Source organism: Poromitra crassiceps, assembly GCF_964638095.1.
Source record: "Poromitra crassiceps genome assembly, chromosome: 1".
In the NCBI taxonomy this organism is placed as follows: domain Eukaryota; kingdom Metazoa; phylum Chordata; class Actinopteri; order Beryciformes; family Melamphaidae; genus Poromitra; species Poromitra crassiceps.
In genome coordinates this window covers 98,712,775-98,736,638 of record NC_139623.1, presented here as the reverse complement: position 1 = coordinate 98,736,638, position 23,864 = coordinate 98,712,775, and the positions used below count along the sequence as shown (strand labels likewise).

Sequence of the window (23,864 nt, the reverse complement as noted above, 5' to 3'; positions counted from 1 at the left end):
ACATTACAACTTTGCGACACATCGAAAAGTTATTTGATCCATCTTCAGTAATGTCACTCATGTCTGTTACTGTATGTGACCTAGTTAGAGCCCGCTGTCTGTCTGGCATTTGAGAGATAAGAGCTCGGTGTTGGAAACTACGCAATATTTGAAAATACTGATTATGCGAAACTTCAGATAACAACAACATTGTGCAGGAGGTAGGTAGGTACTGTTGTATTGTGATTGCTAACGTGTATGTAGCGTACGGCCAGTTTAGTGGAGCCTGCAAGTCCTTATCGGGGCGGTCTTTCAAGACTCAGAATGAAGAATGAATGAGTCTCGCGTCGAGGCTTTTGAAGTCGCCGACTTACGGTTTAAACATACAAGTTGAGACTTTTTATGGAAACATTTTATGAATACTTGTAAGCATGTCTCTAATTCGGCATACACATGCTTCAATAAGAAGCACACATTCCAAATATATTAAAATGTTTTTTCGCGGTGATTCTCACAGCGCTCTACCTGCAAAATACACAGTGGAGGGCGGTAACACAGCAGCAGAGCGAACCACTTCCAAACATGGGATTTGACAATGACATTTACAAAGTGCTTCTTCGGAGATAATATGTATGCAGAATTGGAGAGTGGCGTAGGTTTGTAAATGATGTTCTGGTGGTATTCAATTTATCGATAGACAGGGCCACATTTAGTTGCCATATGAATGGAGTTTTGGTGTGGCTGCTACTAGCCTAGCCGCGACTGTCGTACTGGACCACAATGCACTGCGCTGCAAGCGCTCCTCACCCGCGGTTACATCACGCGCGCCAGCCCTATATACAGGATAGCCGGATAAATCAAGTTTGTTCTGATGCAAATAACTAGCTTGGAAAGTCTATATCCCACATCACTTATGACAGTAAATCTACAATGCTTCTCTTTGGTGCGTAGAGAATCACAATGTTTTTGGAAGTGTGTTCGCTGAGTCGCTGGGGTCTTCTTGTAGAGTGCTACATATCATCCACTGCTTGACATAGTTTGAATTTGAGTGTCCTCCTTCATGAAATAAATCAGAGTCTATCTGCTCCACTGTGTTGGACTCTGAGGTCACAGGACTGGTGCAGTCCGCCTCTCCAAAACCACTATCAATGGTGTCCAAGTCCACAGAAGGGTAACCGTCCTCCGACTGCTCGTTTGAGGCGAACGAGACAAGTGAGACCCTCTCCGCTTCCATGATATGGGCAGGGGGCTGACAGTTCATATTTGACACTGATAAGTGATTAGACATTTGGTTTCCATCCTGTTCTAATAACCCACCCTCTCTAAACATCATGGACATCTGAGGTTCCCCTAAATCATAGCCAGCATGCTCCCTGTTGTCTCCTGCATATGAACCAAAGCTTTCGCCTTCTTGGTAACTTCTGAGGGTATTTATGGAGCTCTGAGAAGCAGTTTCCGCCTCAAACTCTTCTTCTCCAGACAGGGTTACCGTATGGATAGAGATGTGTCCAGTGGAGTGGCCGGTGCCGTGCAAACTACCACCCTCATGGAAGTGCAGTGGTGAGGCCCTGTGAGGCTGGAAGCTAGGATGGGAGCAGCTGCCTTGTTTCGTCTCATCCTTGCCACAGCTTTGTCTCTCCATATTCCAGGGAAAGACGTCATGCTGACCCCTGATAGGTGTGTTGATCATCACGATGTCGTACTCGCTGAATACAGGCCTCACCCACTCCTACAATGGGGCAAATAAGAGAGCTTAATTTGGAGTACGGTACATGCCTAAATAGATACTAGTTTACATTTGCATATGAATGTTGAATGTATGTTTGTAGATTTGCATGGCTTTTGAATATATTTTTCAACCGTAAAGCTTTATATTGTCTGTGACTTGGTAAGAACACTGCAGCTAGGCTAGAACTAAAAGCAGAGATCATAGGATCATATCTACGTTCACACAGCAGGCATAAGTGGCCTGAATCTAATCTTTTCCCCCTTAAGTACTTTAAAATGTGGAAAAAAATCAGATTTGGATCACATTTTTTGGAATGTGACCTTGGTGTGACATGTGGCCCATATCAGACTTCAATGTGACTTTTACGTCACTCCAGAGTGACATTCGTCACTATTCTGCGCTGGCAGGAGGGCCAGGGCAGTCAGTAGTGATTACAGACATGCAGAGGACAGCTGCAAGGGAGCTAGTCAGTAGAGGGACAGTGAGGTTTTAGACCCCATAAGTATTTGGGGTGACACTTCTGTGCAAGCAAAACTTGAGGGTTGCATGTAGTGAGTGTCTTGTCGTGAGTCTTGTGGAGAGAGGCTGACAGATGTAGTTCAAAGTAACCTTTGACATCCTGAGATTTTTGATGAACTTTGTTTCAGTGTAGGCATGCACGTCACGGTCCCACCACTCCTGGCTTCGACTCCGCATCCACAAACTCCTCTGTACAGAAGTAGCAGCTATTCCTCCACAGAAAGCCATAGTTAAAATTGTAAAAATCTTCTTCACTATCATCTGCTTCCGTATTCGCTGGCGTCCACTGCACAATAACTTGCAAAATTAAACCGGAAACAAAACATGAAACAACACTGTCAGCTACCGCCATGTTTACTGCTGTCTTCTTCCGGGTTTACGTAGAACAGCAGTGTGCTGCATGTTACGTTATTGTTCTTCTGCGCATGCGGGTCACTTCAGGGCTGTGACCTGTTCACACTGTTATCTGATATTGGCCACTTTTAACACGTTAACTGCCAGCGACGTATGCATACGTCAAAAAAAATCCAGCGCTTGACTGCCAGCGACGTATGGATACGTCAAAAAAATCGTTTTTTTTTTTTTGACGGTGGGGCGTTGATCAATCCCTTTTACGTCTCCTGTACAATTATTGGAGGTATTGAATGTGTATAATCTATTTTACCGACCCACTAAGTGTTGACAGTGCTCCCCCAGACGAGCGAAATCAAAGAAAAAGGGAGCAAGGAAATGGCGAGGCGATTTTACAGTATTACATTCTCATGAAAATGGTTGGGGGAAAACGCTCTCGTTTTCGCACTGATTGCTGGCGATGCGGGATTGCAAATTTACATAATACATTACAGGTGGAACACACTTTGAAACACGCAGCATAAATATGACCAGAATCGCAAAAGCTTCTCTCAACCAAAACTCCCAAGAAGCGAGCGAGTCCATGCCGACTTCCTCAAACAGCAGCCTGCAGACAGGCACAGGAGAGCAGCAAAAGCACTGAGACTGTGACGGCCGCGGCAGCCAAGAAGAGGGAGGAGTTGAAGGAACTCTGCCTCTCGCTCTCTCCCTCTCTCTCTCTCTCTCTCTCTCGCTCTCTCTCTCTCCCTCCCTCCCTCTCTCTCTCTCTCTCTCTCTCTCTCCCTCTCCCCCTCTCACTAGGATTAAACCTAGTGCGTCTCCCTCCCGAGAGGGAGGGAGAGAGAGAGAGAGGGAGGGAGAGCGAGAGGGAGGGAGAGAGAGAGAGAGAGAGAGAGAGAGGGAGGGAGAGCGAGGGGAAGGGAGAGAGAGAGAGAGAGAGAGAGAGCGAGAGGGGGAGGGAGAGAGAGAGAGAGAGAGAGCCAAAAATGAATGGTTAAAGTGACAGCTCTATCGAATTTCACAAAAAGCCGTTTATCTCTGAATATTTTTTCTCATGCTAAAACCATGCTGTATTCAACTGATAATGCTTACATAACTACTAACTCTACAAACTAACTCTTTTAGACAGAGAAAGTACACATTCTATTAGTACTTTTGAGATATTGTATGTTCACAAACTCCAAGCAGAAAATAATCCTCGGCGCTTGTAAAATGAGCCACAATCCTCAAAAAACGGCTTGGCAGAAGCTACCTACAGCAAGAAAAAAACGGCTGGCAGTCAATGTGTTAAAAAGTCTGTGTTTGAACAGCCACACAAAATCTGATCTGAGAAAAAAAATCTGAATTGAGCACTAAGGTTTGCTGTGTGAACGTAGCAGTCTCATTTATAAGTCACATTGGAGGGGGGATTCACTGTCTTGCCATAAACTCACAAACTGTAAAAACAAAAGTCAAAAATACCCTTTAGATTTGCATATTCAAAAACCTGTCAAAGTGTGGTTGCAAAGTACAATCGAGGGGATTATTATACGATCTATGAAAGGACAGGACCTACTCTTTATATCTCTGATATATTTCTTCCCTAAGTGCACCATGCTATGCTGTGAGCATGCTAGCACAGTGTGGCATGTTTTTCCATTATATTTTATGCAGCAATCTGCTTTGTTCTAGTGTGCTGGAAACAATCTGGCAAGTACCCAAACATATTTAAACATATCTCCTACTGGCTCACTTTCAAAGGATGCAGCTGGGTTACATCTGAACGGATCCTATGGAAAAATATGTTGTACCCGAGCCATAACAGGCCCAGTGTCTGTGTAGCATGGCACTACATTACGGGGAGGACGACTACATGAGGTTCCTGGGGTAAATTATATTAAGTATGCTAATTAATATCTTTAGATCCAATACACAACTTCATATGCTTCTATTATGGAAAATAAATTACACTCTTATACAGAATGACTTAAAGTGAGTGTGACCAAAGAATGAGCTTAAATTCCTAGATCACCAGCATTACAAAGAAATCGGAAAGGTTGCAAGGATCAACTCCATAGTGTCCTTTAAAATAAGTAATGCATTATAATCCCTATAGTCACTAGATTGATCATATAGAGAAGGGCTTGATAAAGATCAAAAGCTGAAGTACCGTAAATCCAAATTATTTCACACCATGCCTTAGATTAAGTCATGTTCATGTTATTGAATTTGAAACCTTTGTTCTCTGACTGCTATGAACTAGGGCAAGCTGATGTCCAGATAAGCAGACGTGACTTTGGTGTGTGAAGGACACCACATCCTGAGACACAACCGATACAATCGTCTCTGTTCCTCTGAGAAAACATGAGCACAAAGCTCCGCCACAAAGGGAAGATAACAAAGCTGCAGGAGTCAGCAAAGGCACATTTATGGGCTGGTTCCATTTCTGGCAGTGCACTGAGGAGATGATCAATAATACAACAAAATGTACCTTTTTTTGCTGTGTTGTGGCATTTGAGTTATCTTTTAAAGAGCATCAAGGATTTTAATCCAAGATAATTCTGGGGCTTGTTATTGCAGCTGCTCTCTGCTTACCTAAAATAACATGCGTGGGAGGACTGTTTCAAAGGGTTATAAAAAGTTAGAACACGGCTCTCTTGAATACTCGATTCTGATTGGTCAATCAACAATATTCACCGGTCATTATTTCTCGACAACCGACCGCTGCTCTGCCACACCTGAGATTAATCAGTTGATAAGAGCTTTTTGTCAGCAAGACACTACTAATTAGGCCAACCAGTTGCAGCTGTGGTGTCTTGTGTGCCAATTACGAATGAAACCGCTTTGTCGTTGAAAACGCTATTAAAAAATCTATTTGAATAATTATTTTTGTCAGATTATTGAATGATTTAGTTGTAGGCCGTGTTCTAAGCGGGATAATGTATATTGAGGCGGTGATTACTGGGAAATAATGACCTTCAGGTGAACGATTAAGCCCTCCGCTGGCGCGTCGGGCTCAATCCACCTGTCGGTCATTATTTCCCCCGTAATCACCGCCTCAATATACATTATCCCTTACGTATTCTATAAAGAGCATCAATCATTTGTCTTTGTCAGGAGTGGTGTTCCTTCAGTTCTGCACCATGATAGGATTTGACTCATCACAATCAGAAGGCATATGGATTTGATTAAACTATAGGGCAAACACTTTCAGCATTTAGAAAATGTAAATAATGCCCAAACAGCTGTACACCAAAAAGTTTGAAGTTAAGTTATATGTGTAGGACCAATAAATATGTCAAGTGTTCCTAAACCATTTTCGTCATCTCTACATTTTTGATTTTTGCCTGCAATCTGTGAAATGCAGGCCAAAAAAGTCAACACATTATGAATTAGCTTGGTAAAATTGCCTGTACACTGTGCACTCATTATGAACATCCTGCCCACGGCATTTCCAGTCAGACCAGCTGTGATGACATATGAAGGGCAAAGATAACTGATTCAGTAATGTTTTGCAACATAGCCTAACCTCTGATGAATCCTGCTATGAGTTTTGATGCATTACTGGACTACCGGTATATTCACATTAATCTACCATAAATGGGGTGGGTGGGTGGGGATTTCAGGCGAACATTTCAGGTGTCTAGGACAGGGGTTCCCAAACCTTTCCTTCCAAGTACCACTACGTACCAAACCAAATTTCCCAGGGACCACTTCCACTGCGTATACCAGGCTACTAGCTGGTTCAAAACGGACACACACACCTGCCAACATTAGGCTGGCCAAAATTTAGCTTAACTTTGGAGTGTTATTTAGCTACCTTCCTGACAAACTAGCATGACATGGTAAAAATCGATTCCTTAGGTCTTCTAGTTTCATATGATACCAGAAACTTCACTCTGGCTTTGAAACTGAGCCTGCTGCAGCCTCTGAAAGTAAATGTTGAAAATTGTGATATTTCCCAAATATCACGATATTTCTGAAAAGCAGCCCAATCCGGCTACTCCTCAGGGTTAATGTGTATGTAAAAACTAAACTTTTTTTTTGATTTTGTGTGCAATTCTCTGGCGGACCACCAGGCGGGAGCCCCGCGGACAACCACCAGTGGTCCGCGGACCACAGTTTGGGAACCAATGGTCTAGGACATATGGCTGATTTTGAATGAATTTCTTGAGTTGTTACTTTAAGACCAATTGGCTTATTATATTTGGCTATTAATAAACCATGCCCATTTTCATCAATAATTAAAAGATTTCATGGATAAACTTGGACATCATCCCCTAGAACATGTGTAAAAAGAAAATCACAGCCAGGTGTTGAAGTAATCGGTGCAGGTTGTGCTACAGACAGACACGCATGTCACGTATAGCTGCTGCACCACTTAAAAATGTTCATACAAATCTATACTGCAAATTATGATATTACTGTAATGCATTTGCATTTGTAGCGCACACTCGTGGTACCAGAGTTGAAAATGCTTTTGTAGGTGTGTTCACGCAACACTTTTCAACCAATTTTGGCTTAATTAGAAATGGTTAATGAGTTATGAGCAATTTAGTGTGATATCGTTTTTTTCTCAAGTTTATGGATCAATAAAAGCCAAACCAGTTGTCCTATCAATAACAAAAACCCGGCTCCATCAGGTCACCCGCACGGGTGCTCTTTACACCCACTGAAAGTTTCAGCCCGATGGCACGTAAAACGGCATAGCTGTTACACACACACACACACACACACACACACACACACACACACACACACACACACACACACACACACACACACACACACACACACACACACACGCACACGCACAGACACTTCTCAAATTATAATAAGAAAGATCTCTTCCTGCCTCCCTCTCTGACTCTTTTGCTCCCTCTCTTTATGCATTGACTTAGCACACTCTGCTGAGTATTTGTATAACTGCACATGGGTTTCTACTGATATTCTGCAGTGGCATCCAGACATTGACACTGCCTCTGCTGATTTGAAATGCAAAAGAAAAAGCATCACTTCTAAAGCTACATTTCTCATCCATCATGTGAAAACCTTGCAAAGGATTACATGGTTCTACAGTATATGGGGTGAGCATTTCCACAAGTCTTGGTCTTATTAAACTCTTTAAAAATCCCATTCTTACTTTCTGAAAAGTTTGATATTGAGATTTCCCCAAAAGTGACTATACCAGTAGAACGGTGTGATGCAACAAACCCTTGTGCCATAACCCAGGGCAAACATCCAGAAGCCCAGTAGCCCACTTTAACCCTTGTACACTGTTAACTAATACTTACCCCTAAATGTTATGCCCCTCCCATTGTCCAGTTTTGGTCAATTATTTTTCTAATGATAAGAAAGGTAAAAAAAAATCTTTTTTTTCTTTTCTTTTTTCCCCCAAACATTTTACCTTCAGATGAAGCTATACATACCAAAAAATATTTATTCATTTTCAGAAATGTAACCCTCTATAAGCCAGTTTGTCTTGACTATAAACAGTTTCACTTGCTGCTTTTTCAGATTTCCACAATCTCTGCACAAAATATAATCCAAAGGGAATGTTTTTGGGTGGGATTATCACAGTGGGGTCTATGTAAAAGATTATTACCAATATTTATTTTGTTCCATTCTTACTTTTTATTCAGTGACAATTTAAAAAACAAATGCACTGTATACTTTTTTAGACCATCTAATTGACCATTTTTGGGCAATTAGAGTGAGTCCTTCTGGGCAAGTACTAACCATTTTTGGCCAACAACAACAATAGAGGGAGAATCTTTTTTTCCTTTTTTGCTCAATCTCATGTTTGCTCAATCTCATGTCTCAATGTTCATTACTTTTCAGAATTTCAACCCTATCAATGCCAGTTTTTAGTAATTGACCATTTCCTTGACCGGCCAAGGGTGCATTCTGTCATTCTGATGCAGGTCATAAACAGACTCTGTCTAGCCTAGTATGTGCATGATCAGGACACATCGGGATGGGGCTTTGGTGGGGGGGTGGGGGGACAGCTCAAGTTGCTTGTGTGTGTGTGTGTGTGTGTGTGTGTGTGCGCACACACACACACACACACACACACACAACTTGAGCTGACTTCAATATAGGCATGTTTTTTTTTGTCCCTCCCTCCCCCCAAAACCCCATCCCTAAAATGGTGTTCATATGGATGTGTGTGTGTGTGTACACACACACACACACACACACACACACACACACACACACACACACACACACACACACACACACACACACACACACACATCCATATGAACACCATTTTAGCTGAAATTATTTATTCCATTGGGCTGTAGTGGTCCATAATGCAGCACAAACAGAAACCAGCTAAATTGATTGCAATAGATGCATGCCATACATGAGAAAATGTTGCAATCTGCTGAAAAATATTAAAAACCATAATTTTGAAGCCTTATGTCCAAAATATCTGGAGGAAGTCATAAAAAAATGCTTTTTTGTAAAAAGTGTCTTGGAGCTCAAAAATAGCACTTTTTTGCACTTTATAGATGCATGCCATACATGAGAAAATGTTGCAATCTGCTGAAAAATATTAAAAACCATAATTTTGAAGCCTTATGTCCAAAATATCTGGAGGAAGTCATAAAAAAATGCTTTTTTGTAAAAAGTGTCTTGGAGCTCAAAAATAGCACTTTTTTGCACTTTATAGTGGTTTTCAATGGGGAATTATCTATTCATTTCTGGATATAACAACAATGCAGTAAACATTTTTGATTCCCGGGGCCAAAAATGAGCTGAGGCACTGAAGTGTGAAAATCCTTGATATATGCCCCAATCCCCCACCCAATTTCAAAATTCATCGCCATTTGACCATTTATATCACATTTATAACAATGCGAACACAGAAAATTACACTGCACTAGCCCAAAATGTACCAACACTGTACAAGGTTAAATATTAACAGAATGATGTACTAATGATGTTGAGTGTGTGAGTGCAGGCATGTCACTGGGGTGATCAAACAGGCTCCTCTCATCACAAATGTTTCACTGGATTAGACCCATGATGCTTCCTGAAGGCTCAACGGGAAGCTCTGCTATCCCAAAGACAGCTAAAGTCACCTACTAGACGCTAAGGCTGATCCCTGGTTCCACTGAAAATCTAAATCAAACAAAAAACAAGCCCACCAAAACACAGCTGCTGGATCAAAGAAAATATCAAGTGGAATACAACAGAAGATCCGCACACACGCTCTTGTCTGAAGAATTTACAGGAGCCTTACTTTAAGAAGTGACATTTTGAGTAAAGCACTCTTCCTGCTCTTCAAGTTGTATTAATTCCACTTATCCCTAGACCCTAGTTACTCAACAAAAATGGCCTAATCTGGGACAGCTGAGACTGCTGCTTTGAAACAGGCCTAATGGACAGCTGAGCCTGCTGGTTTGAAACAGGCCTAATGGACAGCTGACCCTTCTGCTTTGAAACAGGCCTAGTGGGACAGCTGACCCTGCTGGTTTGAAACAGGCCTAGTGGGACAGCTGAGCCTGCTGGTTTGAAACAGGCCTAATGGACAGCTGAGCCTGCTGCTTTGAAACAGGCCTAGTGGGACAGCTGAGCCTGCTGGTTTGAAACAGGCCTAATGGACAGCTGAGCCTGCTGCTTTTAAACAGCCCTAATGGACAGCTGACCCTGCTGGTTTGAAACAGGCCTAGTGGGACAGCTGAGCCTGCTGGTTTGAAACAGGCCTAATGGACAGCTGACCCTTCTGCTTTGAAACAGGCCTAGTGGGACAGCTGAGCCTGCTGGTTTGAAACAGGCCTAATGGACAGCTGAGCCTGCTGCTTTTAAACAGCCCTAATGGACAGCTGACCCTGCTGGTTTGAAACAGGCCTAGTGGGACAGCTGAGCCTGCTGCTTTGAAACAGGCCTAGTGAGACAGCTGACCCTGCTGCTTTGAAACAGGCCTAGTGGGACAGTTGACCCTGCTGGTTTGAAACAGGCCTAGTGGGACAGCTGAGCCTGCTGCTTTGAAACAGGCCTAGTGGGACAGCTGAGCCTGCTGCTTTGAAACAGGCCTAGTGGGACAGTTGACCCTGCTGGTTTGAAACAGGCCTAGTGGGACAGCTGAGCCTGCTGGTGTGAAACAGGCCTAGTGGAACAGCTGAGCCTGCTGGTGTGAAACAGCCCTAGTGGACAGCTGACCCTGCTGGTTTGAAACAGGCCTAATGGACAGCTGAGCCTGCTGGTTTAAAACAGGCCGCTCATCAGTTCAGATACCCGCGCACGCAGTAGGTAAACATTTGATCTTTTCACTCCAGTTTTTACCTGACTTCCAATAGTTAGGCAGCTTCATCATACTGAACACTTTCCTACTGAACACTTGCTCATGTTTTCTTTTTTTTTTATCCGAGTCTTGTCTTTATTAGTGGCCGGGACAGCGAAGCGGCCGGGCCACTTATTGCATTTGCCATTATTACAGCGCACTCCTCTTATAGTGATCAACTTGGGACGGATCAAAGTGATCACTATAAGCGGATGATCATTATAACCGATTTTTTTCTTTTTCTTTATTTAATACATTTGTATGTATTACATGAATACAGTACATATAAAGTAAAGTAATGCTATTCACTTAAAAATCCATACAGTAAGTTAGGCCTCTTAAAGTTAGCTGTTTCAAACACAGCGGTGTCATGTAGACAGAGATGCCGTCATCTCTCCACAGACAGAGATGCCGTGATCTCTCCATATACAGACAGACATGCACCGAGAATCGCTGCTGTATCTCGTTGGCTCATTTTTGGCAGTTTTTAAGTAAAAATAATGATAAAATTACTGTAGTTTTAAACATTTTTTACATTGTTCTCAGGTGGGACAAGGCCCAAAATGATCACTGTAAGCAGAGTATTGATCACCATAAGCAACTTATTTAAACAGCATGTGTATCAACAGTGGAAAAAGGAGCTTCTTGGTTTCTTTTTAGAGAAAGATTTAATGCAGAAGTGTTGGTACACAGGTAACCTGCACAGGTTTACAATACATTAGAACACGGCTCTCTTGAATACTCGATTCTGATTGGTCAATCAACAAGATTCACCGGTCATTATTTCTCGACAACCGACCGCTGCTCTGCCACACCTGGATTAATCAGTTGATAAGAGCATTTTGTCTGCAGACACTACTAATTAGGCCAACCAGTTGCAGCTGTGGTGTCTTGTGTGCCAATTACGAATGAAACCGCTTTGTCGTTGAAAACGCTATTAAAAAATCTATTTGAATAATTATTTTTGTCAGATTACTGAAATAATTTAGTTGTAGGCCGTGTTCTAAGCGGGATAATGTATAGTGAGCCGGTGATTACTGGAAATAATGACCTTCAGGTGAATGATTAAGCCCTCCGCTGCGCGTCGGGCTCAATCAATCACCTGTCGGTCATTATTTCGCCAGTAATCACCGGCTCACAATACATTATCCCTTACATACAACTTCAAAAAATAGGAGACACGGGCAAGAAAAACGTTTCACACAACCTCACTGGGTCTTCGTCAGGCAGCATCCATCTTTCTGAAGTTGTACATTGTATTGTAAACCTGTGCAGGTTACCTGTGTACCAACACTTCTGCATTCAATCTTTCTCTAAAAAGAAACCAAGAAGCTCCTTGTTGATGACAATTTTGACTTTGAGCTTGCTTGCTTCCACTTTTTCTGTTCCAACAGCATGTGTATAGAATGATTTGGGACCAAGCTTTTTGATCATTATAAGCAGTTGATCATTATAACCGTGATCACTATAAGCGGATTACACTGTATTATTATTCTCCCGGGAAGTGGGACTTCCCATGCATGAAAATAAACCAAACTTTGCACAAAGGTCCAGTCCCATGTCAAACTTAGTCTACGCGAATTTGGCGCCAATAGTCGCTATTGTCGCGACTGTCTAAAGTTTCAAACTTTGAAAATTCATAACAGATCAGGCATACGTGCTACGGCTTTGCAACTGTCACTGAAATGTGCGCCCAAGAGAGGAGAAACTGTTGTACACTGCAACCTATGGCCAATTATGAAGTCCAAAGCGAAACTGCAAAAACTGTAAAACTATTTAAACCCTACTCCTCATATTTTTTCTTAAAACGACCCCAAACTTCAGTATCTGCATCGTTGGACTGTCAGACATTTTCGATTGATACAAAATTTAGCCCACGGTGCATCAAATGTTTTACCGTAAACAGTACTGTAAACAGCTACTGCAAATTCTTGCTAAATAAAGATTGAATCTTCACAAAATAAATTGACAAGATTTTGCTGTCACAGTAGTTAAAGTGTGCAAAATCTCAGAATTGTATCTCTACTAAACTGAATTTTTGACAGTATTTTGAGTTCTGCCCCCATGTATAGCCTAAAGAGCATCGTAATTGCCCTAATTACCTAATGATGTGATGTCACTCGAGCAATGATGTCATCAGTGATGATGTCATCATTGATACATCATCAGTGATGTCATCCTTCCTGGCTGAGCAGACTAGGTGGGTAATGTCATAGTTGTATAGTATAATATAGTATAATATAAGTATAAATATGCAATGTTTCAGTCTATCTCTCTCTGTCATTAGCTCCACTGTCCCTACTCTCTCTCTCTGCTTCTCTGTTCAACTGCCACGTACTTACCCTGCTGCCTTACTTCTGCCCCAACACTTTCATGAATGGCGGTGTTCTAAGCAGACTGGATTGCATGCAGCAGATAATAGAATGCTCATCCATAAGAGACTTGTGACTAAAGACTTGACTTGGACTCTAGCTCAAAGACTTGAGACTTGATTTGGACTTGGAAAAAATAACGTGAGCATCTCTGTCACTGTCAGTACCCAGCCATGACCCATTGCTGCACAGCAGCTATAATTTTATCCTTTGTTTTTTAGCCAAACTTTTTTTTTTCTGATTTTCCCGCATTTTCTCCAATTGTAATTGGCCAATTTCCCCCTGCTGCAGTTGCCAGCCACTTCTTTTCACCTGACAGCGGGGAGCTTCACCGGAAAGACGTAGCACATGGGAAGATCATGCTATTCCCACCAGTTCTGCACCCCGACTGACCAGAGGACGGAGGCGCTAGTGCAGCGACCAGGACACATACCCCTAATCCGGCTTCCCACGCGCAGACATAGCCAATCGTGCCTGTATGGACATCCGACAAAGCCAGAGGTAACATGGTAGGCAGGGACTCTACTGCTACACTACCCGGAAGCCCCGTTTTTTAGCCAAACTTAAACTTGTTACATTGAGTGAGAGAGAAAACATGCAAAAACATGTAAATAATGGAGGTGATGATCAAAAACACCAGAACATCTGTGAGAAGAAGAATAAAGAATGAAAACAAATCTCATGAGGAGGAACCACACAGTGCTCACTCTGGGCCTAGAGTGAAAAACAAACTGTATTCAGGCTCTACCTCACGGAAACATCAAAGATCTGAGTTAACATCACCGGGGGTATTTTCCACTGGGGAGGAATGGGTCTGGTGATGCACACGGCTGTCATAGACAGTCTACCCACAGCATGCCAGAGAGATGAAGAAGACTCTTGAAGCCCCTGCACACTGAGTCATTCATGACAAAAAGGCCCTCATATGTCAAGTCAAGGGAAAGTCCCAATAACCGGGGTCCAGAGGTGCTGAAAGTCCCCTCTTGGGCAACACCTGCTGGGCGATTTTGGAAGTTACACAAGCCAAGATAAGCAGTTTTTGTTCTGCTTTTCTCTTACCTTGAAGTTCCCTTCGTAGGTGTGGTAGAGGGGCTCGAAAAACTCATTTGGCTTGGGGATGTATGTAATCAGCTGGAGTTTTTTCAACAAGTACCTGAAACAAATTTAAAACAAAGCGATTAGCATCCATTTATATTTAAAGAATGGTTTGGCAGTTCTTGTTTTCTCTATAGAACACGCATGTGTGTGTGTCCATGCTTGTGTGTGAGTGTTTTGTGAGCTGAGGTCATAGTAAATCATAAGTTAAAGTTCAAATGTACATAATGGATGGGGTGAAATAATTGTAAATGTTTAACTCTTTCATCACTCAAACAGAATGGAAAGGTAAATGAATCTCCTGTATACAGTAACAAACAAAATCAAATTTTACTGCAACAATTTTAACAAAATGTTCTGTATAGAGTGTATGCACCGACGTCTGTTTCCCACTGGAACACGCCCCCTCAATCGGGACTAAGGCTACGTTCACACAGCCATCCTTAGTGCTTGAATCTGACTTGATGCTCACATCTGATTTTTTTGTGTGGCTGTTCACACAGACTTTTTAAAAGTGGCCCGTATCTGACTCCAGTGTGAACAGATCACGGACATGAAGTGACCCGCATGCGCAGAAGAACAACAATAACGTCACACGCAGCGCACTGCTGTTCTACGTAAACCCGGAAGAAGACAGCAGTAAACATGGCGGTAGCTGACGATATTGTTTCATCTGTTGTTCACGGTTTAATTTCAATGCCCGCGTGTTGGTCCTCCCCCTCCCTCCTCCCGCCAGCGCAGAATAGTGACGAATGTCGCTCTGGAATGACGTAAAAGTCACATTGAAGTGGTGGACGCTGCCAGGAACTTTTTGGATATTGAAGACATTTCGGGAGATGACTTGACAAAAACGCTGAATGAAGCGTTCGCTTTGGTCTAGACGACTGGTCTGGGCCACACCACAGTATGGATATTGGGGTGAATGGGCGCATTTTGGGTGGACACTTTTTTATTGATATTGTATTTGCACTATAGTTTTAGCAATACAGTAGGTGGTGGTAATGCACCATTTAAGGATGCCAACTGCCATACAACTCAACAGAAGAAGAAGAAGTCACATTGAAGCATTAAGTCAGATATGGGCCAGATGTCTGTTCACACCGGAGTCACTTTCAAAAACATCAGATTCAAATCTGATGTTTTACCACATTTGAAAGTAGCCCAGGTCGTCTTTAAAAAAGTCACTTTCAATGTGACTTGTACTGTTCACACAGTCATGAAAAAGACTGATCTGAGTCACTAAGGGGGGAAAAGATTAGATTCAAGCACTAAGGATGGCTGTGTGAACGTAGCCTAAGTGGCAAAACCTATGGGCAAAACATTCAGCAGGTTGTTTGGAGCAGCAGGTGTCATTTATCTAGGCTGATTACTGCATTCAAACTGAATGTTGCTGCCACTCAGTGGGCGTGACTCCACAGTGAGTTCTGCCTCTGTGACGTCATGTGCATACCCTTTATAAGTGAGGGTCACACAGATATTTAACACCATAAGCATACAGTCATAATAATAGCCCAGAAAATCTTCCTCTTTTTCATAGCCTAATGCTCTCACTGCTTAATAAAGTATATCCTAATGCAGTGTTTCTTCTTAAAGTAGGTAGCTGTGGAATGAATCATCTTCATGATGGGGTTGGGGTGTCATAGACTTTTGGCTCATATATTACCGGTAAGTTAAATTAAGTTAAGTTAAGTTAAGTTAAGTTAAGTTAAGTTATCCTTTATTTATCCCCATGGGGAAATTCATTCTCTGCATTTGACCCATCCTCTACTAGGAACCTTCCTAGAACTAGGAGAAATGGGCAGCCGCAGTGCTGCGCCCGGGGACCAACTCCAGTTCTTTTGCCAGTGACTTGGTCAAGGGCACTGACAGGAGTATTAACCCTAACATACATGTCTTTTGGTGGTGGGAGGAAACCGGAGCACCCGGAGGAAACCCACATGAACACGGGGAGAACATGCAAACTCCACACAGAAAGGACCTGGGACGGACCGGGGTTCGAACCTGGGACCTTCTTGCTGTGAGCAACAGTGCTAACCACTGATCCACCGTGCCAGACACTTAATGTCTGTTAATTATAAGTAAAAACGTTATAATACACTAGCCCCATTTTAATTTCCAATTGTAACCCAGTTTGGCTTATTTTTAGCAGGAGCAGGAGAAACTACCACCACAGACCACAGTGACAATGGCAAATTTACCAGTGTTCACTTGTAATGTCAGTGTTCACCCATGTCAGTGACAGTGGTAAGATGATAGTTTTGAGTGCCTTTGCTTGTTCATAGCCATAATGTTACATTACATAACATAACGTTAATCACTGTGCCAAAAATATATGTCACAGACATTTGCAAGATAGATGTAGACCGCAGCTGAAAATCCCATAGAGATGCATTGCAAATAATTTTCATGAGTGGTGCATGAACCAAAATGAAAGTTCAAATCATTATTGCCCATGGCTTTTACCAGGCATTTAAGCAGATTGTTAAAAGCCTTATAAGAAACATGCCAAATTAGCTGTCAAATGAAGATGTATTATAGCACTAGATGCGCCGATGCGCTGTAACGCAAGTAGACAAGGTACTAAATGTGCTAGGAGTGTTAAAAGTTCAATTGTTTCCCAGTGTTTCTTGTTTTATGTGTTTTGGTATTCATATCATCCTTTGCATAAAGTGGAACAATGTTCACTGTTATCCAATAATAAGGTATTTGCTTGGATGAAAACATCAAACACCAGATTCATAGCGAGTCCTCTTGTGACTGTAAGACCTATATCAAAAAGTGCTGTCTCTTGTTTCTACTGATGCTCTGCATGACTTCCTACTGTATGTCTGCTAGCCATTTTGGTGCATCACGTCTCTGCACAAAAAGTGCAGCAGTGGTTTCTCTATATGTGGGAGGTGATGCCAGGAAAGGCTAAATCGAAGTAGTCAGAGGCTTAGCTTATCATTTACTGGAAGACAAAATGTGGTGTTGATGACCTTAAGTCTTCATATACTTGCTGTGCTTAGTTGTTTTCTCAATATATGGGGATCAACTTTACCGTATAAACCTGGAAAATTGACTCTTAAACAGGAATCATTCATTTTATTTCTATGATACTGGGTCATTCATTCAGTCTTAACTTATTAACGTAAGCAAGTTTCTCCAAAATCTAGAAACAAGAGCTATCATAGAACATCTATATCAGTAGTTTCAAAGAAATGAATTGTGCTTTTGATCTCATAGTGTAAACATCTTGAAGTGGCAAACCCCATTGTGCCCTGGGAAAACATTAACAATTGGATAGGCTATATATAGTGGCAATTCAAATGCAAATCCACTCATGTTTAGAATATGAATGAAAAAGGCATAATTCAACAGGAAGAATATGACTTTAACACCACCAGGGTTAGATGATTGATTCCCGCTGAAGCCAACCATACAAAAAAAAAATACAAAAAAAATGCGGTACTGAACTTTTGGGCTAACCAGAATTCAACAGAACATAAAAGAGGCTAATTTACTGCTAAAGCTGAGTAATCAGTACTGTATGTAAATTATGTGATTCTGAATGTTGTGTTCTCTCTAAAGAAACACTTCCTGAAAGACTAAAAGAACTGCAAGGTTTACTGTACTCACGGCTTCTGATAGTAACCCAGCACCAGGACAAGGACAGGAAGCATTAATAGGAAGAAGAAGAGGTACCGCAAGTGAGCATCATTGCCTGTAAAAAGGATAAACATATGAACTGAATCCAATTCTAGGAGGATAAACAAATACACCCGTCTGCATGCGTTGTTCACTGTTGTGTCATTGACTTAGGCTACTTGCTAAATTGCACTTTGATTCAGTTAAATTCAAATGTATCTTCCCATGAGGCTAACATTTTTGTATAAAGGATTTATACAGAAACACAAAGATGATCTTTGCACAACTGTATGTGCCAGTAGAGTATGTGCCACAGCCACACACTTTCCTTCTTTACTTACAAAGGTTTTATTTATTGTCTTGAAATAAAACTCTTGTAAGTGAAGACAGAGTGTGGAAGACTACAGATTTTAAACATAGACAAACACAGTAAAAGCACACAGTAAATCACAACATGGACACATATCTGTTGCTAGGATGGGACAATAGGGATTAATAGCCTCATTTAGCGCAACAAAAAAGTGATCTGTAGAAAATACAGACTTTACATGCAGAGGTAGATACATAATTTCATTTGCAAATTTAAGCAATGGAATTGTACCTGGACTTTCCGTCTCTGCATAGGTTCCCATAGTGTTCCATTCTGTAGAGCTGCTCCATTCGCTCCCGGGGCCCTTATACGTGGGATAAGGAGTATCACACAGTAAGGTCTGTACCACCACGGTATAGTTGGTATTCGCCTGCAGTTTCCCCCGCTTTATCGATATGTACTTTGCATATACTAATAGGGGATGAACTGGATCCTGTAAGAAGGAAAGTCGTCAGCAGGGAGCCACCATGACGATTTTGTACAGTAACGGTATCTCAATTTCAGTATTCTTTCATTCAAAGAGTACCTTTGACAAGTCTTTGCTCGCCCTTATCCACACGCTGTATCTAAAACAGTCATCAAGGTGGCTTTTTATGTCCCATGTGATGTTGAAGGACTCGTCGCCAGTTTTCACTTGAACTGCAAATGGCTCCTGAGGCTTCACTGTGGAAGTAAAGGCCCAAGGGATCATTATGAAACTGAAAACAGGTATAGGGCAGTCATACTCTATAGCAGGGGTGTCAAACATATGGCTCGGGGGCAAGATCCAGCCCGCCAGAGGGTCCAATCCGGCCCACAGAATGACTTTGCAAAGTGTGTAAATTGCACTGAGAAGTCCTTCAATCCAATGTGATGCACTTGTGAAGGCTAAGAGGTACCATGTTTCAGGAGCAAGTTAAATATTAAGTACCGGTAGCCTACCGGTATTCATGTTTTCTGTATTCATCACTAAATGGTAAACTATTTTCACTACCCTTGACTATAGAGTTTTGCAGTTGCCATCAATTGTAATGCACAGTTACAGGCACTAGCTTTGATAATTTGTTTGATAGGCCTATGGTAGCTGAGATAACCCTGTGTGAAAACATGTTATTAAAATGTGATGTGGTTCTTGGATACTTATAGACAGGTTTTAATTTACGAAGTAAAGTACATGTCTAACTACAATAGTTAAACAAACAATGTACATCTTCAATGGACAGGGGCACAAAACGCATTTTGCTGTAGAGCTGCTGGTTGTAGCTGTAGAACTATAAATCTGTGAAGACTATTTGGCCCAGGGCTGCCGCAGACAACAGGACAACAGCATATAATTTATAAACACACAAATTACCAATGTTTAAAATGTGTAAATCAATAGTTAAATATTTAATTTTTTTTAAACTAGTTACAGAGACCTACTGTATGTTGATGCGTTTGGACACATCATCAGTGATGTAAATGCCAATTACAATCAGACTTTTGTTATCTCTTATCTTTGTCCATTTCTGTGTTATCCTGTCATCTGTTCATCAGAAGTGATGAATAGCGAAAGGTCAAATCATCATGCTTTGACTTACCTATGTCACACAGTCTCCAGCTGGATGACTCCTTCACATTCACGTTGTTTTGACTGACTTGTTGAACAACATTACAGTTGGTTTCAGTGGATGCAACATAATCAAAATCCTCTGGATATATTACGCACCAGGACTGAGGCGGATTGATTTCACAGCTGCCAGTAACCTCAAAATCTTCAGAATCCCTACAAAAGACAAACATGTGCATTACAACCAGAATCAGCTTATAGCTTCCCTGTTGCTCAGGTTAGAGCAAGTAATGCTCTCTGAGATCAGCTTGTAGCTTCCCTGTTGCCCAGGTTAGAGCAAGTAATGCTCTCTGAGATCAGCTTGTAGCTTCCCTGTTGCCCAGGTTAGAGCAGGTAATGCTCTCTGAGATCAGCTTATAGCTTCCCTGTTGCCCAGGTTAGAGCAGGAAGAATGATCCATACAGGAACAAAAGTATTTGGATGCATCCTGAAAGGCCTCAAATCAATGCTATTACTTCCAGTTCATTAATGTTTCTATGGAGCAATAAATGCATTGGAGTGAGCAAAGCAAAGCCTAACCTTGTTTGTTCCAGTCTACTGTACTTGTTTCAGTAGAGAAACAATAAAGATTTGACAGTAATGGAACAGAACTGAAGCCTTCCGGTGTGTGCTATAATACTTTGGTGTTTGTATGTTTCAGTGTATATATCAGGACAGGCATTCAGTGACCAGGACTATACTAATGCTCCTACCGTGTCAAGAATGAGCCACGGAATGAATTGTGCATTGTTGTGTCCAGCGTTGGCGGTCGTTACTCAAAAAATAATATATGTTACACATTACACATTAGTTAAAAAATAACGAATTACTTACTTTACTTAATTACTCCGTGGAGAAAGTAATTCATTACACTACTCGTTAGATTACTTTTGCTATTACTCAGCAACATCGCCTGAGATGTAACGTAATGAGCATGAACATATCTCCACCCTTCAAAAGTTGTAGACCACACTGTCATTTCACCCCCATCTGCCCTGAACTCCTATGAACAATGGATCGGCCAGAGCGACGACTGCCTCTTGATTGGCCTGAACCAACCTATGTAATGCAAGTAATGACAAATAGTGTTTGATTTAGTAACTGTGATGTAATTACTGGAATTAGGAACAGTAACGCCTTACACTACTCGTTACCGACAAATGTAATATGATTACAGTAATGCTGTTACAAATGCTCCACGTCAACCATGATCCGTCGGCTGACATTCAAGGTACATACGGGCCTCTGGGTCCGGCTGGGCTCCTGGCCGCTTCTGGGGGGCACTTCTCTGATGACATCACCACCGCAAGATGACATCACAATGCCATCAGGTGACATCACAAGTGCCACAAGTGTCTTAAGTGTGACATCACTGGCTGGGAGTGAGGAGATATAACATCACCAGTGATGTCAGATACCCAGACTAGGACAGCTATAAGTAGGACCAATTCAATAGCTAGAGAGGTTCCTCTAAGGATCTCCTAAGGTTCTCCTAGTCACGCCACGATCACAGAGTCCCACGCAAGATAGTGCTTCTGGAGATGAAGCCTACGGCAATCCCCCATGTACCCCAGGTCCGCTACTGAGCCCGGAGGAGACACTTGGAGTTACTCCGAGAATAGGCAGTGTCTTGGCAGACACACCTGCGACATCGTGAACGGCGAGATCTGAGACTCTGGGTCGTTCATCGCCCGGAACTCGACAAGCGAATCCGAACAAGAATACGGGTCCTTCAAGCCCGTACAAGAATCCGAACCATAGTCTGGGTCCTTCATCGCCCTGAACTCTACAATACAAATGCCTTACTTTGTAATGCGTTATCCCCAAACTGGTTGTGTCCGTGAAGGATGTTGATATACTTGGAAACATTTTGGGTAATTTCAGCTGGGCAACTCTCAGCAGAAAGTAACAAGGTGAGCCAGGGAGGCAAAAATCTATCCATATGCTTCCTGACAACAAGATGTTCCCATGTTGTTAAAAGCAACAATTCTGAGGCAAGGGGACAATGACAACTGTCCAGGGGCAGTTGTCATTGTGATGACCTGCTTACCACTGTGAAAAAGCAAAAACTGAGTGGTATGGACACATCACCAGATCATCAGGCCTTGCAAAGACCATCCTGCAAGGCACTGTACAAGGAGGCAGGAAACAGGGAAAACAAAAGAAAAGATGGGAGGATAACATCCAAGAGTGGACTCAATTAAAACTGGGTGAAACAGTGAGAGCTGCCGAGGACAGAGAGAGATGGAGAGAGCTTGTCGACAGATCGTCTGTGGTGCCCCAACGACCCTCCAGGGTTATGGGATAGGTGAAGGTGATCATGATCTTAACTAGAAAAGTGCACCCAGTACAGTGCAGATCTCTGCCAGGCAAGATAATAAATAAGGTTCATTTTTACTATTTACAAATAAAAATAGCAAGTACGGTACCAAATAAGCTATGCACAAAACGGGTTGTTTTCAGAGCTATACTGAAATAAATAAATAAATAAATAAATAAATACATATTATTAATATAGCACTAATACAGTAGCAAAAATACCCAATAGGATGATCTTTACTGCGATTGTGTTCTTTCAAAGGGGTTAAAAGGAAGATCCCAGGTTACTCAAGCTAGGTGTGCTGTGATGAAGCCTCAGTGTATGACAGAATACATCATATCCACAAACACAGACAAGGTGTGCGGTGATGAAGCCTCATACTGTATTGTATAACAGAATATACATCATATCCACAAACACAGACATTGAGGGCAACTTGTACCTGCACGTGGCTTCTAGTAGAATGGGGATTGTGGGCACTGAGCCTGAGCAGGAACAGTTCAGTGAGGTTTCATAGTCCGTTGTGCAGGTGACAGCGCAGAGAGAGGTGACTGCAACACAAAGGAAAGTGTGCTCAATTTTTCATGGTAGCATTTGCTAATTTTATCCACAATGATGTGTGAACGTCTTCTGCCCTGTTCAAGATAATTTAATATTTATATAAACTTGTCCAGACAAGTAGCATCAAAACAAACAACACACAAGCAAAAATACTAAGCCTATCTGTATTCAAATTAATTTGGTGACAAAGCACCCTAAATTAAATAAAATCTACATTTAAAAATACAATAATACATGAGAATAAAAAGACAAGACATTGATTAAACAAATATGACAAGCCAGCCTACCATCGTCAATCAAGAAAGTGAGGTTCCACAACAGTAATGACAAAAGTTTAACAGCCATGGGGATGAAATATTCTCATCCGCTGTTTGAAAAGAAGGCAACACAGCAGCTGAAATTGAATATAGACATGGTGGTTATAACTCTGTTCTATAACTTTATTCTGTGGTTATAACTGTGCACTCTAGTAGAGATCACTTTATTTTAACATTGCAATCTTGACTTTATCTGGAACTAGCTGACGTGTTGGGACAAAAGGCTCAATTAGGCTATCAGATACTGTATCTATCCAAGGTCTCACTGACATAATACATGATAACAATAATAATAATGATGATTATCAATGATAATAAAAAATAAACATTTAATAAAAGAGCATCAGCATTGCCTAGTCAGCATTAATAGCCTAATGTATCAATAGTGAATGGCTTCCATCTCAATCTGTTAAAACCTCTTAAAGATAACTTCATTTTAGGTATTTTAGTGAAAGTATATGAAAGAATCAAACAATCTTACCTTTTTAATTGTCCTATTTTAGGATTGTGCCACAACGCTAACAGACTAACACACCAACGCTCGCCTGAGTGTGTTTAATGGAACAGAGTTTGGGTTCCGACGCGATAATGGCGTCATCGTCAGTGGTGTCAACTGTGAAGGATGTGGTTTTAGCCCTTTGAGACGTGCCGGTGTGGTGCCTTCCCACCACATGATCCACACTGCTGCTATGAATATGCAATATACCTAGTCAGAGAACAAGGCTAATTAGACAAATTAAAAGATAGTCAACTCATTTTTTTTTTTTACAACAGGAGGTAAATTA

The 23,864-nt window shown here is 41.7% G+C and overlaps 1 protein-coding gene across 1 annotated transcript; it reads right to left on the bottom strand.

Moving 5' to 3' along the window:
* Positions 1-934: 934 nt before the first annotated feature.
* Positions 935-23,621, bottom strand: il21r.1 (interleukin 21 receptor, tandem duplicate 1; the record flags this gene model as incomplete). Its single annotated transcript, XM_083631993.1, has 9 exons — positions 23,561-23,621; positions 23,050-23,156; positions 22,644-22,752; positions 19,874-20,058; positions 18,841-18,977; positions 18,546-18,747; positions 17,936-18,020; positions 14,282-14,375; positions 935-1,708 (listed from the first exon to the last, which is right to left on the bottom strand). Exons 2-9 carry the CDS (start codon positions 23,105-23,107, stop codon positions 935-937), a joined length of 1,644 nt encoding a protein of 547 aa, XP_083488119.1. The 5' UTR covers positions 23,108-23,156; positions 23,561-23,621.
* Between the last annotated feature and the right edge of the window lie 243 nt (positions 23,622-23,864).